Here is a 13310-nt window from a genome sequence, read left to right as displayed (position 1 = left end):
CTCATGTGAACTTTAAATGGCAAAGTTGTTAGTCCTTCCCAGTCACCTGTCATCACAATTATTTTGGCACATACGTTATGAAAGACATTACACAAAGAACTAGGAATTGAACCGAGTATGCTGGCAAGTAGGAGAGGTTTTCTTTTGCTTCCTCAGAGTCGACCAACATTTCCTACTGAAAAACAAAATGAAAATTAAGGCTGTCATTCTTAACTTGCCTGGAAACGCTGACAGTGGAGAATTACATTATCTTCAACTTCTGACTGTCATTTCATATGAAAATCGTCACTTCTCCCAAAAGGAAAAGGAAAAAAAAAACAGGTTTAAATAACTTTCTACTTCTTTAAACAGGATATTATTTTAAGAAGGAAAAGTCTAGAAAGAGGAATTTATTATCAAATGAAACATACAACACTAATATGAGATTCCATACTACTCCAGCTGGCTGCAGATCAAAGAATTCAGGGTGAAATGGAGCCAAGACTATTGCTGAAAAGTCCCTTTCTTTTATGGGTGAGCAAGGAGTATCACTGGCCCAAAAGAGCCAGGAAGAGGCATATGAAACTAAAGACAGTGTCTGGGCTAGCGCCTTGAATTCAGAATCAGGAAGTCGTGGTTCTATTCCTGGCCCAGCCTTGCATTGATTATGGCTATCTACAGGAGGCTGGGGCTCCCGCACAAGCTAAGCATTCAGTCAGTGTTGAATCTGCTCTGCCAAATGACTATGATTTGGAAGCATTGACTATTTTCTTGATTTTTTTTTTTTTTTTTTTTTTTTTTTTTTTTTTTTTTTTTTTTTTTTTTTTTTTTTTTTTTTTTTTTGTTCTTTTCCACATGCTTGGCATTAGAACAGAGCCAATGTGGGCTGATGGAGACATTTTTCTCTGGACTTTATATTGTCTTCAGTCTGTCTGATGTCTGGCAGTGGGTACCTCCTGCCTACCACCATGTGTGAGTGCTTTCAGCTATGCTGTTTAATTAAGAGCATTTGGATAAGGAAACACAGCCGGGTTGTCTTCCCTGGGTAGAAGGAAAACATCAGGAAGAGTCCTAGCACTTAAACCTAATGAGTTCAGAAGCCTCTGGGAGATTTGTATCCTCCCAGACGCCACTACAATCAAAGTACCCTCACTTCCCACAGACAACGTATCTCTTCCAGCCTAACTAGAAAGCATTATTGAGTTTTCATCATGTACAGCAATTCATATTGAATAGGCGTTATGTCCTGTTCCAATCTGCCTAGATTCCATTGGCCCGTGTCTTAGAGAGAGATAAGTAAAACACCCATAACAGCAGCACACATTATCAGTATTTTGCCCACAGCTAGTTACAGTGTCCAAACATTAGGATGTTTCTGTTTCTGTTCCACCTGGGTGTGTGCTGGTGAAAAGTGACATATACCATGCTCCTGATTTGAGTTCAGCATAGTTAAGTAAGTGCTTTGTCCTCATAGGAAAAAAAAGACTGTGGCTCTCTCTGCATATGTGTGTTCTGAATGCACTAGCTTCTATACTAGTGAGCCTATATGAGCATAGAGATGTCCTTGCCTATCCTGCAGGCCATATAGGATTCCAGAATACATTATATTTAATTCTGGGTACCAATCGTCAACTGGAGAACTATTTGTATCCAGAGGAGAGTAAACAGAAATTATAGGACAATTTGAAACTATGTCATATGAGAGAGGACTTAAGAAGGTGAGGAGGACAAGGATAGCTCCATAGCAAACTATGTGCTTTGCATGCACTTGACCCTTGGCTTGATGTGTAATAGTCCTCCCAACTCAAAGAAGGAAACTGTGGGCATTTCACTAGAAAAATCATAAAATGGAAACAGCAGAGTTCTCTAAATATTTAAAAGATAACTTCATAGAATAGATAATATTTATTCTGCTTCAATCTAGGGTTACAACCCCTTTGTGGGTTCAAAGATTCTTGGAGACCACCTGTCAGATATCCTGCACATCCAATACTCACATTATAATTCATAACAGTAGTAAAATTACACTTGCGAAGAAGCAGTAAAATTTATTTTTATGATGGGGGTCACAACATGAGAAACAGTATTAAAGGGTCACAGCATCAGGACAGTTGAGAGCCACTGACATAGAGGAAGAAGCTTGGACATTAGAGGGGATAGAGGTTCACTCTACAGCATCGTAAAGACTTTGGTTGCATGGGTATAAAATAGGTTATGTTGTACAAAACGAAGCAAATAACATATGATATAACCATGCAAACCTTCAGCAAGTGATTGCTGAGTACAAGTCAGACAAGATGACTTCAAAAGTTCTGTTTTCTTATCCCAATATTACATTTTGACTTAGGAAGGAAGCATAAGGATCTTTCCAAACAAACAACAGATTGGAAAGGAAGGTAGACACAGGAGGGAGCAGAATAATTAAGAAAAACACTGAATTTAAGTTGATGTCATACTTTACCTAGCAAACAGGAGCAAGTGCTATGGAAAATAGGTATGTAAAATAAATTAAAGGCATTATTTCAACCTCCTTAGGTTGGTAAACCAAAATTCCCATTCGTTTCACAATAGTTTTTTCATTCAAAACTGTCTCGCTCCTGTTGGTCCCCAGTCCCACTTACTGTAGACCCAAAACACCAGCTCACAAGAGCTGGTTGCAGTCTCCCTTATTCAGCCCCTGGTCATGTTTACATGATACTTTGAAACCCATCCAGGGACTATTACACTACAGGAAGACAAATGCATACATGTACACTTTGCTTTTATCTGAAGAGCCAGTTGCTCAAGATTTGCCAGCATACATTGTATGCTCACCTCTTTCTAAAGAATATCAACTACATTACCTTTTTTAAAATTAGTTTCAAAGTTTCAGGTTTCTTTGTGGCATTTTGTTAAGTATTTATTTATATTTGGAACCCTCTGTCCTCCTTTCCCATTCTTCATCCCTATCTCCTCTGTATCTCTCTTACTATTCCTCCTGCCACTTTTATACATATCTGTTACCCTCCCCTCTCGCCCAGAGCCTTTTTTGTTTCCTGTTAGGATCATTTCTGTTTTCTCATCCCACTCACACTTATTCTCTAGTAAATACACATGTAAACATGAGAAGCTAGGATGCACTTTTAAGAGAGAACATACAATATTTGTCCTTTTGCATATGGGTAACCTCAGTCAGTATAATTTTCAACTCCATCCATTTTCCTGCAAATTATATAATTTTACTTTTCTTTACATTTGAATAAAATATCCCTGTGTATATGTTCCTTATTTTAATTATCCATTCACATTTTAATAAGCATCTAGATAGATTTCATTTCCTAAGTATTGTAAATACTTAGTAGCAATAATTATACATATACATCATATACATATATACATACATATATACACACAAATATATATGTATCTGAGTATACATACATACACACACATAACGTGATATTTCTGTTAGAGAATATAGATTCCTCTGCACATATGACCAGTAATGATATAGCTGGATCATCTGAGTGCTCTATTGTAAGCTTCTTGAGAAATCTCCACCCATATCTACATAGTGACTGTAAGTGGAAGTGTAAATAAGAGATTTTTTCTCATATCTTCACAGGCCCTTGTTGTCATTTGGTTTCTTGACAATGGCCATGCAGACTAGGGTGAACCTGTATCACAAGTAGATTTAATTTGTATAGCCCTAATAGGTGAGGGTACTAAACTCTTTTTAAAGTATTTACTAGTGATTTATATTTCTACTTTTGAGACCTCTGAGTTTAGTTCCATAGTACACCTTTTTTATTGAAATATCTGTTTTCTTGCTAAGTTTTTAACTTCTTTGTGTATTCTCTATATTATGTACTGAATATATATCTGGCAAAGATTATCCACCATTCTGTAGGTTGTCTCTATACATTGTATTTTTAATCTCATGAGACCTGTTTTTTGTTAGTTGTTAGTCTTATTACTTTTTGAAGTCAAATAGGTAATATGGATTTCTTATAAATAACCTATTGTCTTTTTATAATCAATAAACTGTGCTTACAGTTCAGATTTCAGCACATGAAGGCTTGAACTAGAAGAGAGACCTTAGAAAAATGGTACTTATTGATCACGTGATATTGTTCGATATCAAATGTGCCTGAGGTTCCAATTATCTTTGTTTGCTAAGATTAAAATTAAATCAAAGAGTTTATCAAACATAGAACATCACTAAATGTGTTCTTTTCATGAACTAGGCTTTGCAAAGAGTAAGTTTTCCTCCTTACATTGACCTTCCAAGCAGAATCTGCTTTGTACAATTGCTTCCTCTTTCTGTTTCATCCCCACCTTTGTCCTCCCAACCATGGCTTCTCATTGGCTGATTTTATTGAAGTCTCTCTACCACTGTATCACTCTTCTTTCCACTTGGACCACTATCTTCCTGACTCTCCACTGCCTCTCCTCTTCCTTCTTTTCCTTCTTTATCTCTCTCCTTCTATCCCTCTATCATCTGTCTCTATCTTTACCCCATCATCTTCTCCATCTCCTCCTCTTCCCACTCCAGTTTGACTCTTAATTGCCACAGAAAGCTTTTCTTGAATATACTATATATTTTATTGTAATTTTTATTTATACATTAGTTCATATACTGATTACTATGCTGTATATTAATTAATATATTATATGATAGTTGTTTTAAATAATATTGTGGGCATATATAGGTAGATAGGAACACTGTAGTTATTTATCTCATTATCCTATTTTTAAATTCTTACACTGGTTTCTATTTGAAAATGTTTATAAATCTGTTAATTTTTCATTGTTTATTTCCCTAAGATTGATTATAACATTCAAGACAACAGGAGTTTTGTATTCTTTGCTGATGGCTATTCAGTCCAGTCCCTTTAATAATGCCTGACTTAAAATAGCTATAATATTTAAAAGGGAAAGATAAGATACAGAGGAGGCCAATTTATCATATTAGCCTTGAATTGAGAGAGTCACATGACAGAAATACTCAATTCTTAAATAAATAATTTAGTATAATAGAACGCTTCTTCATGGACCAAACTAACTGAATGAAGTTAAATTCTATTAAAGAAGTCAAAAAGCCCAGAATCCACAAAAACACCCTTGTATTTTCAGGCATGAACTATTTGGTAGAGTTTGGCCCTGAACATATGAAAAAGTAGAACTTCATAAGATGTTAAAACTTGAGTTTAAAAATAAGGACAAGGATATTTATACAAAGCGTTGGCTTTTTAGTCACTCTATTTTGGGGGGTTTAGGGCTGTATGGCATAAAAACTCTTGACATTTCAGAGTAATGTGATGGATGGTGAGTAAGAAGGTACCCATGGAGGTCAGAGGAAAGAAATAGGCTTAATTGTCTAAGAGAATATCATGGGGCAAGACTGTTTTATTTTATCCTTCTGGCAGATCACTGAAATAATTTGATGCTCAGCCAATGGATATAAAAATATTTTTAGAGTATAATCTCTATATCCAGTTAATTCAAAGAGAGATTCCTTTTGAGACCATCACTGATGGGTCCAGGGTAGCTGCAGATGTAATGCTGCATCCAACATTAACTTAGTAGCTGGAAAAATATCAGCTTCTATTTTCCAAGGCCTGTGTGTTATTATTTCTTGGCTGTATTGAACTCATTACTTTTCCTGAAAATGTGTTGTTTCTGTGGTGTAGAACTTGATTCCATTTCTGCTAGGCAGAAAGCTTGAATCTATTTGTCCTTGAGGCTATTATAACTGAGATGTGAGTGACAGCCAAGGAAAGTCACATGTAGACACAGAGATATATAAACATTCACCTTCCTAAATGTATCTTTGGTTCAAAATAGTAGGAAATTATATTTTAAAAATACATTGGAATAGTGAGTAAGAGACTCACTATTCTAAGATTGTTCCCATTTGGGGGGGAATACTTATAAGCAAACTTGATGCAAAAATTTGTAATGTTTCTAGAACTTTATTTCAGGTTATAGGCAGAATTACACTGTGAAAAGAACTGCTTTGTGTGTAACAAAGTTCTGCATCATTATTGGATTAAATATAAAGGTTGCTGAAGCAAATCCCTAGCCTGGCATCCTCTGAGGACCCATCATGACCTTATTTCCCCTCCTTGAGTTTGGCCATGAGCGGTCCTTTTAAAGTTGGTTCTCATCAAACAAATATTTCAGAGATATGGGAAGTTGGCAATTTGAGTCATATATGGTGATTCACACTCAAAGACCTAGACCTAAATCCACTGCATCTTTCAACAAAGTATCTTTCCAAAGAATTGTCTGTTTTCTGTTTTACATGGTCTATTTTTTTGTTCCCTCAATATCCTAATCAGCCCCGCCCCTAGCATAGCATGAGGGGTTGAGATTTCTAATACTAACTGACTTGGTTTGACCACACAGGAATTATAGAGCTGTGTCCAAATAATTTTACAAGGACAGCAGATGCTTTAGTTACTGCCCGTCAAAGTCTTTCCAACTACATGTCTAAATCCTATAGTAGTCAAAATAAAAAGCAATATGTGTATGTGTGTTGTATGTATGCATGTATGTATGTATGTATGTATGTATGTATATATGCATGCATGTATGTATGTATACTAGATTCACAAATAAATAATTTAATGAAATAAAACTCTTTTTTATGGACCGTAGTAACAGAATTAATTTAAATTCCCATTTAAAAAGTCCAGAATCTGCAAATACACCTTTGTATTTTGTGTGTGTGGATGTGTGTGTGTGTGCACTTGTGTGTGTGTGTGTGTGTGTGTGTATGTGCATTGTTATGGGGCCTTATTTTTTAGTGTTTAAAAGAATAAAAAGAGATTTTAAAAAAGAATCTTGGCAGTGTCATAGCTCGAATCAGTAATAGGTAAGTAATGGTTGCCTACAGAGAACTATTGACCACACAAGACAAAACTTTGCTTTACTTCATTTTTTCACAGTATTTCATTAAATTAAAAATATTCTGATGCAAATATTCTTTTATATGCCTTCTTAAATATAAATTCACAAATATTAGAATCACAAATAATAAATTTATGCTCTAAAAAATAAAACTCATAGATAAATTCTCCTAATAATAATTAATTAGGAAGTTGGAAATATCTATAAGTACTGGGAATCATTCTACTTCTCTTTCATGTATTGAATATTCATACAAAATGCAGTCTTAGCACTAGATCAGCATCTTCTCCATAAAAGGCCCATTGATACCCAGAGGAGACCTTCTCTTCTCTGTCAAACAGAAGACCGCCCACTATTCAGTGTCTTTTTTGTCACCATGAAAAACAGGGAACTTTTTATTCTTTCCAAGAAATGACCTTTCAGATTTAGTAACAGCATGTTCTGTTCCTCAGGAAACAAGAGAAGATCGAGACAGGACACGGCTAGACTCCATGGTGCTGCTAATTATGAAACTGGACCAACTAGACCAAGACATCGAGAATGCTCTCAGCACTGCCTCCTCTCCATCCAGCACCCCAACGAACCTGCGACGACATGTCCCTGTGAGCTGCCTGCTCTCTACTCTTTTTCCTAGTGGAATAGAATCCCTTTATGTCTGTTCTGCTGTAGTTACTAGTGTTTTGTTTTGTTTCTCAAAAAACTTAGGAGGACCCTCAGCCCTGGCAAGCAATCTTCTACTTTCCTCTATCACCAGCCCTGTTTTTAATTTGAGACACAACCCTTAAACTCACTTTGTAGCCCAGACTGGCCTTGAACCAGCCATCTCCCTGCCCTAGATGTTCAAGAAGCTGGGATTACATGTCAGTGCCCACTAAGCACAGCTAGAATAGGGCCCCTTTATTGCATATGGCTCTCTTACAAGTGAAACATGTTTGATGATGGCATCCACTAATAAATGAAACAGAACCCCATACAAATCACTCAGTCATTTCCATATGTCACACAGAGGGTCCAGAGAGACATGGATGACTACAAAATACTTAACATTAAAAAGAAATCAAAGCAAGCTTAGGAAATTCTACTTTGTGGGGATTAAGCCCTCTTTGTTGTAGCAGTGATTTGTACTATTGTATTTACTACTATTCAGTGACATGATGCACTCTATTGCAAATGCTTTGCTTATTTTGATAACTACATTATTTACAGCTTTTCAAGTTATGACTGGTTATTTCCAAGATATAAATTATTTTATTCTATAAACTTACATTGCATGAAAAACATGTTTAATATTTTCCACATGGACAAACAAGTAGATGAATGGAAGGATGGGTGGGTGGGTGGATGGATGGATGTGGATGGATGGATGGATGGATGGATGGATGGATGGATGGATGGATGGATAGATGAATGGATGGATGGACAGATGAGTGGATGGATGGATGGATGGATGGATTAATAGATGGATGGATTGGTTTGCTTCCTACATTCCTATTGCTTTTTTGATGTCTGCTTCTTCTCCATTTGTCTCCTCATCAGTTACTTGTTGTGGACCTCAATACCCCGTCCTCCTGATTTTGCCCTTTACTGCTTCTATCCAGATCCTTGATTTAACTTTCCTGTTGAATCTCTTTTAATATTCTCCCTAGAAATCATCTGGCCTCCACTGTCTTCTTTATAGTGAATAAAAACAGTGAAGACTTATTTTGTGGTGTGAACAACTATATAAACAACAAATCACAAGATTCCCACTATTTTGTGTCGTAGTTGGATGGTCTATAGACTTGCTCTATGGCATAGACCACTCTAGCTAGCCCACTACAATAAGCCATGAATAGGAAGGCAAAATAAATGCAAAAGAACTGTTATAAAAATATTTTTATAAGGCAAATTAAATGAATTACCTACTACTTATAGTTATACACTTAATGTTTATAAACTGGTGGGTTTTTTGTTTGGTTGGTTTTGGGGGTTTGTTTTGTTTTGTTTTGTTTGTTTGGTTTTTTTTTTTTTTTTTTTTTTTTTTTTTTTTTGCTGCTATCCATTTCATGTTAATTCAGTTTGAAATTCAAGTGACCTATACATTTTTTTAGAATAATATGGTTTTTGTTTCCCATGAAAAGACATAAAAAATAGTCTGTTCTGAAATCATTCTAGACACAAGAAATTTGAATACAATTATGTACTTCACACATCCACATGTGGGGACACACACACAAATGCATATACCTATTAAAGCAGTGTCATTATTCATATTTATCTACATGCTATATATCTCTTATAACATTCCATCTTTGGAAACTAACTTTCAATACTATTAATGGGTTATAATAAAGGGAAACAGCATTACTCACATTTTGAACTAAGACTGAAAAGATTTTTTTCATTTGCCATCTACAAGGCCCTGTGAGGAAGTCTAGAAGGCATTTTGTTAACTATGTGATACTAAGTGAGTTACTGGAGGTCACATAGAAATGAAATCTGCTTGTAGGAGGAAATGGGCATGTGTGAGACACTTGTGTGCCTTTTCTCATGGTTGTTTTTCTTTTAACAGGATCTGGAATCAGGATTTGAAAGCGGAATAGACAGTATCGCAGTAAATCAGACACAGGTGAATATGTCTTCAGAGTCCACCAATCCATCATCCACTCCTGCAAGCAATTCTGGAACCAAACCCAAAGCCATGGTAAGTTGTGCACAATACCAGACTCAACAGTCAATGTTGCCAAACATGAGGTAAGTATTGATAGACTTCTATTCAGTGTGGAAAGAAGACTATTGGACTCTTAGCTGTATCAATTTGATACTATTTACTGAAGTATTATGCTAAAAATGTATGCTGTTTATTTTTAAAGTGGGTATATAAGTAGTTCATTAAAGCAGACTATGAATCCAGAATTATGCAAAATATGATCCATGAATTCTGTTGCAGAACATTAAAGAACCAAGAGTGTGAAATGCAGAAATGGTTTGTCAGGTGCTGCTATCATAACCATACCACATACTCAAGAAAACTTGTAAGCTTTGATGACAGTTTAATGTATAGATGGATACAATGTTGTCTGAGATAATATGATGATATACAGAATTACAGATATGTAAAATCACTCCATCATATTTTGTGGACATTCAATGACATAGAACATTCAAAACCTAATATTTAATGCACTGTAAGTTACTGTCCTTGTTGCCCTAGTGATTTTACAATGCCATCTACACAAATGAAAGAAAGAGTCTCCATACAGAATAACATAGCACAGTAAATTCGGAAGAGAAACGTTTTCCTTTAAGTAAAATCTGAATTGCAAAAGCAAAACAGTTATTTGACTCTAAAAGGTAACATTTATGGGGCAGTAATTGCTGCTTCAAATATCTAAAGTCCACACAGTTCCAAAATAACCTCTCCTAGTTCTGTGAAAATCACAGAGCTGTATTATTTTTTTAATCCCCATGTTAGCTTAACATGGAGAAATGAGTTTGTACTGTTTGTTTTCCTGTCTTTAAAATAAAGGCAGGTCTAAAATGGGACTAAAAGAATACTCTGAGTTTGAAACATGGTAGGTTCACTGGGATTTAAGAGGAATCAAAGCACACTGTTGAAATAGCAGATGGGTCTGGCTTTAGTATTTACATAAGTGGGACTTAAATTTCCCCTTGTGATTTATATGCAGATCATTTGGTTCTAAACATCTACTCATATCTACATATACCATGCATTATGCCAAATTTGAAACAACAAAGCAAAAACAAAACAAAAACAAAACCTCAGAGGAACAATATGTTAGCCAAGTCTTTAATGTCTTCCATTTTATCAAAGAGGGTAGGCATTTAAACAGTAAAAGGCAAGGAAATGCCACAATACTATGAGAGTGCTAGGTGAGCAGGGAATAAAAGACATGCATAGTATTGGTTTGAGGATTCAGTAAAAAAAAGACTGCCAATAGCAACAAATGTTAATAGGCAGACTCTAATGGAATGCTGTTCTTTTATTGATAATAAGCTTCCTTGGCTTACTATTATATAGTTCTTTAAGGGCCTGTGGAGCCCTGTGGGATGTCACACTGTCTTTGTGTCTTTGGTGGCTTAAATCCATCATCTATAATTTAATATAAAAATGCTACATGAAAATTTTTCAATCTGGACACTACAGGTTTTTGTGATTCAGATTTGATGGGATTTATTCTTATGTTTTGATTGAAATACAGAATTTATGGCTTAACACGTACTGACATTAGGTGTTCCACTTAATTGATTTTTATATATGTGCAAATCTAGAGTCTGTGCATTTGTATGCTGTGTGGCAAACACCTAGGACAAGACAAAATCTGAGGGACAGAGTGATGCTGGCTCTGAATTAAATACTCTCCTATTACATGTTTCTCCATTTCTCTAAAAATTATATGATTAATGTAATTTTAATAGGTAGGTATAAATTTAATAGCTAATAATATAATAATAGGTGGTGTTTACAACCATTTTTAACTCATTTCACATTTTCTCTAAAAGCTTTGTTTCTCTAAATGAGTGCTTATTTATAATTTGATGCATGTCTTGGGCCATGATCAAATCAGTATAATTGACATTTGTCTGAGAGCTTGCATATTGAGACAACAAACATAAGGCAGAAAGAGCTGAGAATGGCTTGTGTGTTTTGAAACCTCAGATACAACTCCTAGTAACACACCTCCTCCAACAAGGCCACACCTCCTGATCCTTCCCAAACAGCTCTACCAACTGAGACCAAGCATTCAAATACATGAACCTATGGGGGCTATTTACACTCAAACTACCACATCACCTTTGTTTCACCTCCAATAATGTCATAAAGTGTTTTCTTTATATTTCTTCAATTATTTCCTAAGTTTAGAGTCTTTATTAGATCCTTTGTTCACTTTGAGTCAATTTTTTTTATGTCTTTGGAGATAGGCATCTAGTAACATTATTTGCCTCCCTGCTCAGTTTTCATAGAAGAATAACTTGAGGAGAATATTCTTTCTCTGATATATACAATTGGCCACTTGTCAAATCAGTTAGCTGTAACTATGGGTTTTTTTTATGGGGACGTAGTATATTCTGTTTCATTGCTTTATGTCTGTTTTATGTCAGAATCATGGTAGTTTGATTACTCCAGGTTTGCAGTACATTTTAAAGTCAAGAATCATGATGCTTTAGCTTTTTACTACTTGCTTAGGAAATCTCACACATTTTGCCTTTCCCCCTCCCCTTCTTTATTGGATAATTTATTTATTTACAATACAGATGTCATCCCCTTTCCCCATTTCCCCTTCCTAGAACCCCCTATCCTATAACCCCTCTTCCTTTATGCTTTTATACCGTTTTGATTACATGCATGTATTAAGGTCAGTTCTAGGTTGAGGGTCTAGCAATACAATAGATTTAAATAGTCAAGGAACAAGCAATACAATAAACACAAATAGTCAATGAAAAAAGCAAGGCATTAAACCCAATTATGTGAACCCATTCAAATTATCTGAGGGAAGTTCAGGGTTCAAGAGTTAGGAGCCATCCCAAGTGTCATGACAAATATTATTGGAGTAGTGTTACTTTTGAAATTCACAATGATTGTCATTATAATTAGAGAAAAGTTTTAAGACACCTGTAGGATATTTGGCATAATCTTAACACCTCTCTGGGTGTGTTAACTTTGCATAGTGAGATTATGAATTTAAAGAATGATGCTCTGTTGAACTTTGATGCTGCAGATAATGCCAATAAAATTATCCATAACCTGAGATCAGTATTTCCATTTTGGTCAAACCTCAGGAATAGCTAGCCCTTCTTGTCCTGGGAATACTTTTATTCCTGTCCACCATGTGAAAGCTTATCTTTAACAACATAAACATATTGGCAGCCAAAGTACATGGCTTAAACCTGAAAATGGAGCCCCCCAGACAGAGTTATTAAATTAAAAGGCTGGCAAGCCAAGGATGGGTAAGATTCTGCACAGACCCTTGCCAACCTAAGACATAAGTGCATTGCCTTTGATAATTCATATTCCATGACAAGTAAGGAAGGCATTCTTGTCAGAATGACCTAAGACAGGCTCAGTCTTGTTAATGAAATAAAAAAGAGGGAGAGGTGGAGAACCTTTGGGGCTACTTGTCAAGAAGCTGACATCGGCCAAGGACAAGGAAATAGGCTGCTTGGCAGAAATATGATATTGGCCAAGGACAAGGAAGTAGGCTTCAAGTAGGAATCTGACATTAGACTATAACAAAGAAGTAATTTCAGGTAGGAATCTAAATCTTAGGCTACAACAAAGAAGTAATCTTAGGCAGGAATCTAAATATTAGGCTAGAACAAAGAAGTAATTTCAGACAGTGATCTAAATTTTAGGCTAGAACAAGGAAGTAGGCTTCAGACATGAAAATGACCTTGGGCTAGGACAGAGAAGTAGGCTCAAATACTTTAGTCATCCT

At 35.6% G+C, this 13310-nt stretch overlaps 1 protein-coding gene across 2 annotated transcripts in view; it reads left to right on the top strand.

Annotated features, from left to right (window-relative positions):
* Dlc1 (DLC1 Rho GTPase activating protein) overlaps positions 1–13310 on the top strand; it is a 370246-nt gene that overhangs the window by 85278 nt on the left and 271658 nt on the right. For both annotated transcript variants that reach the window (XM_076914035.1, XM_076914037.1), the window contains exons 3-4: positions 7326–7475; positions 9425–9556. In XM_076914035.1, coding sequence (XP_076770150.1) covers positions 7326–7475; positions 9425–9556 — 282 coding nt within the window. The remainder of the gene's footprint in view (positions 1–7325; positions 7476–9424; positions 9557–13310) is intronic.

This window comes from Arvicanthis niloticus, chromosome 16, assembly GCF_011762505.2.
Source record: "Arvicanthis niloticus isolate mArvNil1 chromosome 16, mArvNil1.pat.X, whole genome shotgun sequence".
NCBI lineage: Eukaryota > Metazoa > Chordata > Mammalia > Rodentia > Muridae > Arvicanthis > Arvicanthis niloticus.
Note: the sequence above shows the minus strand (reverse complement) of the source record. Positions and strands in the feature narration are given on the sequence as shown.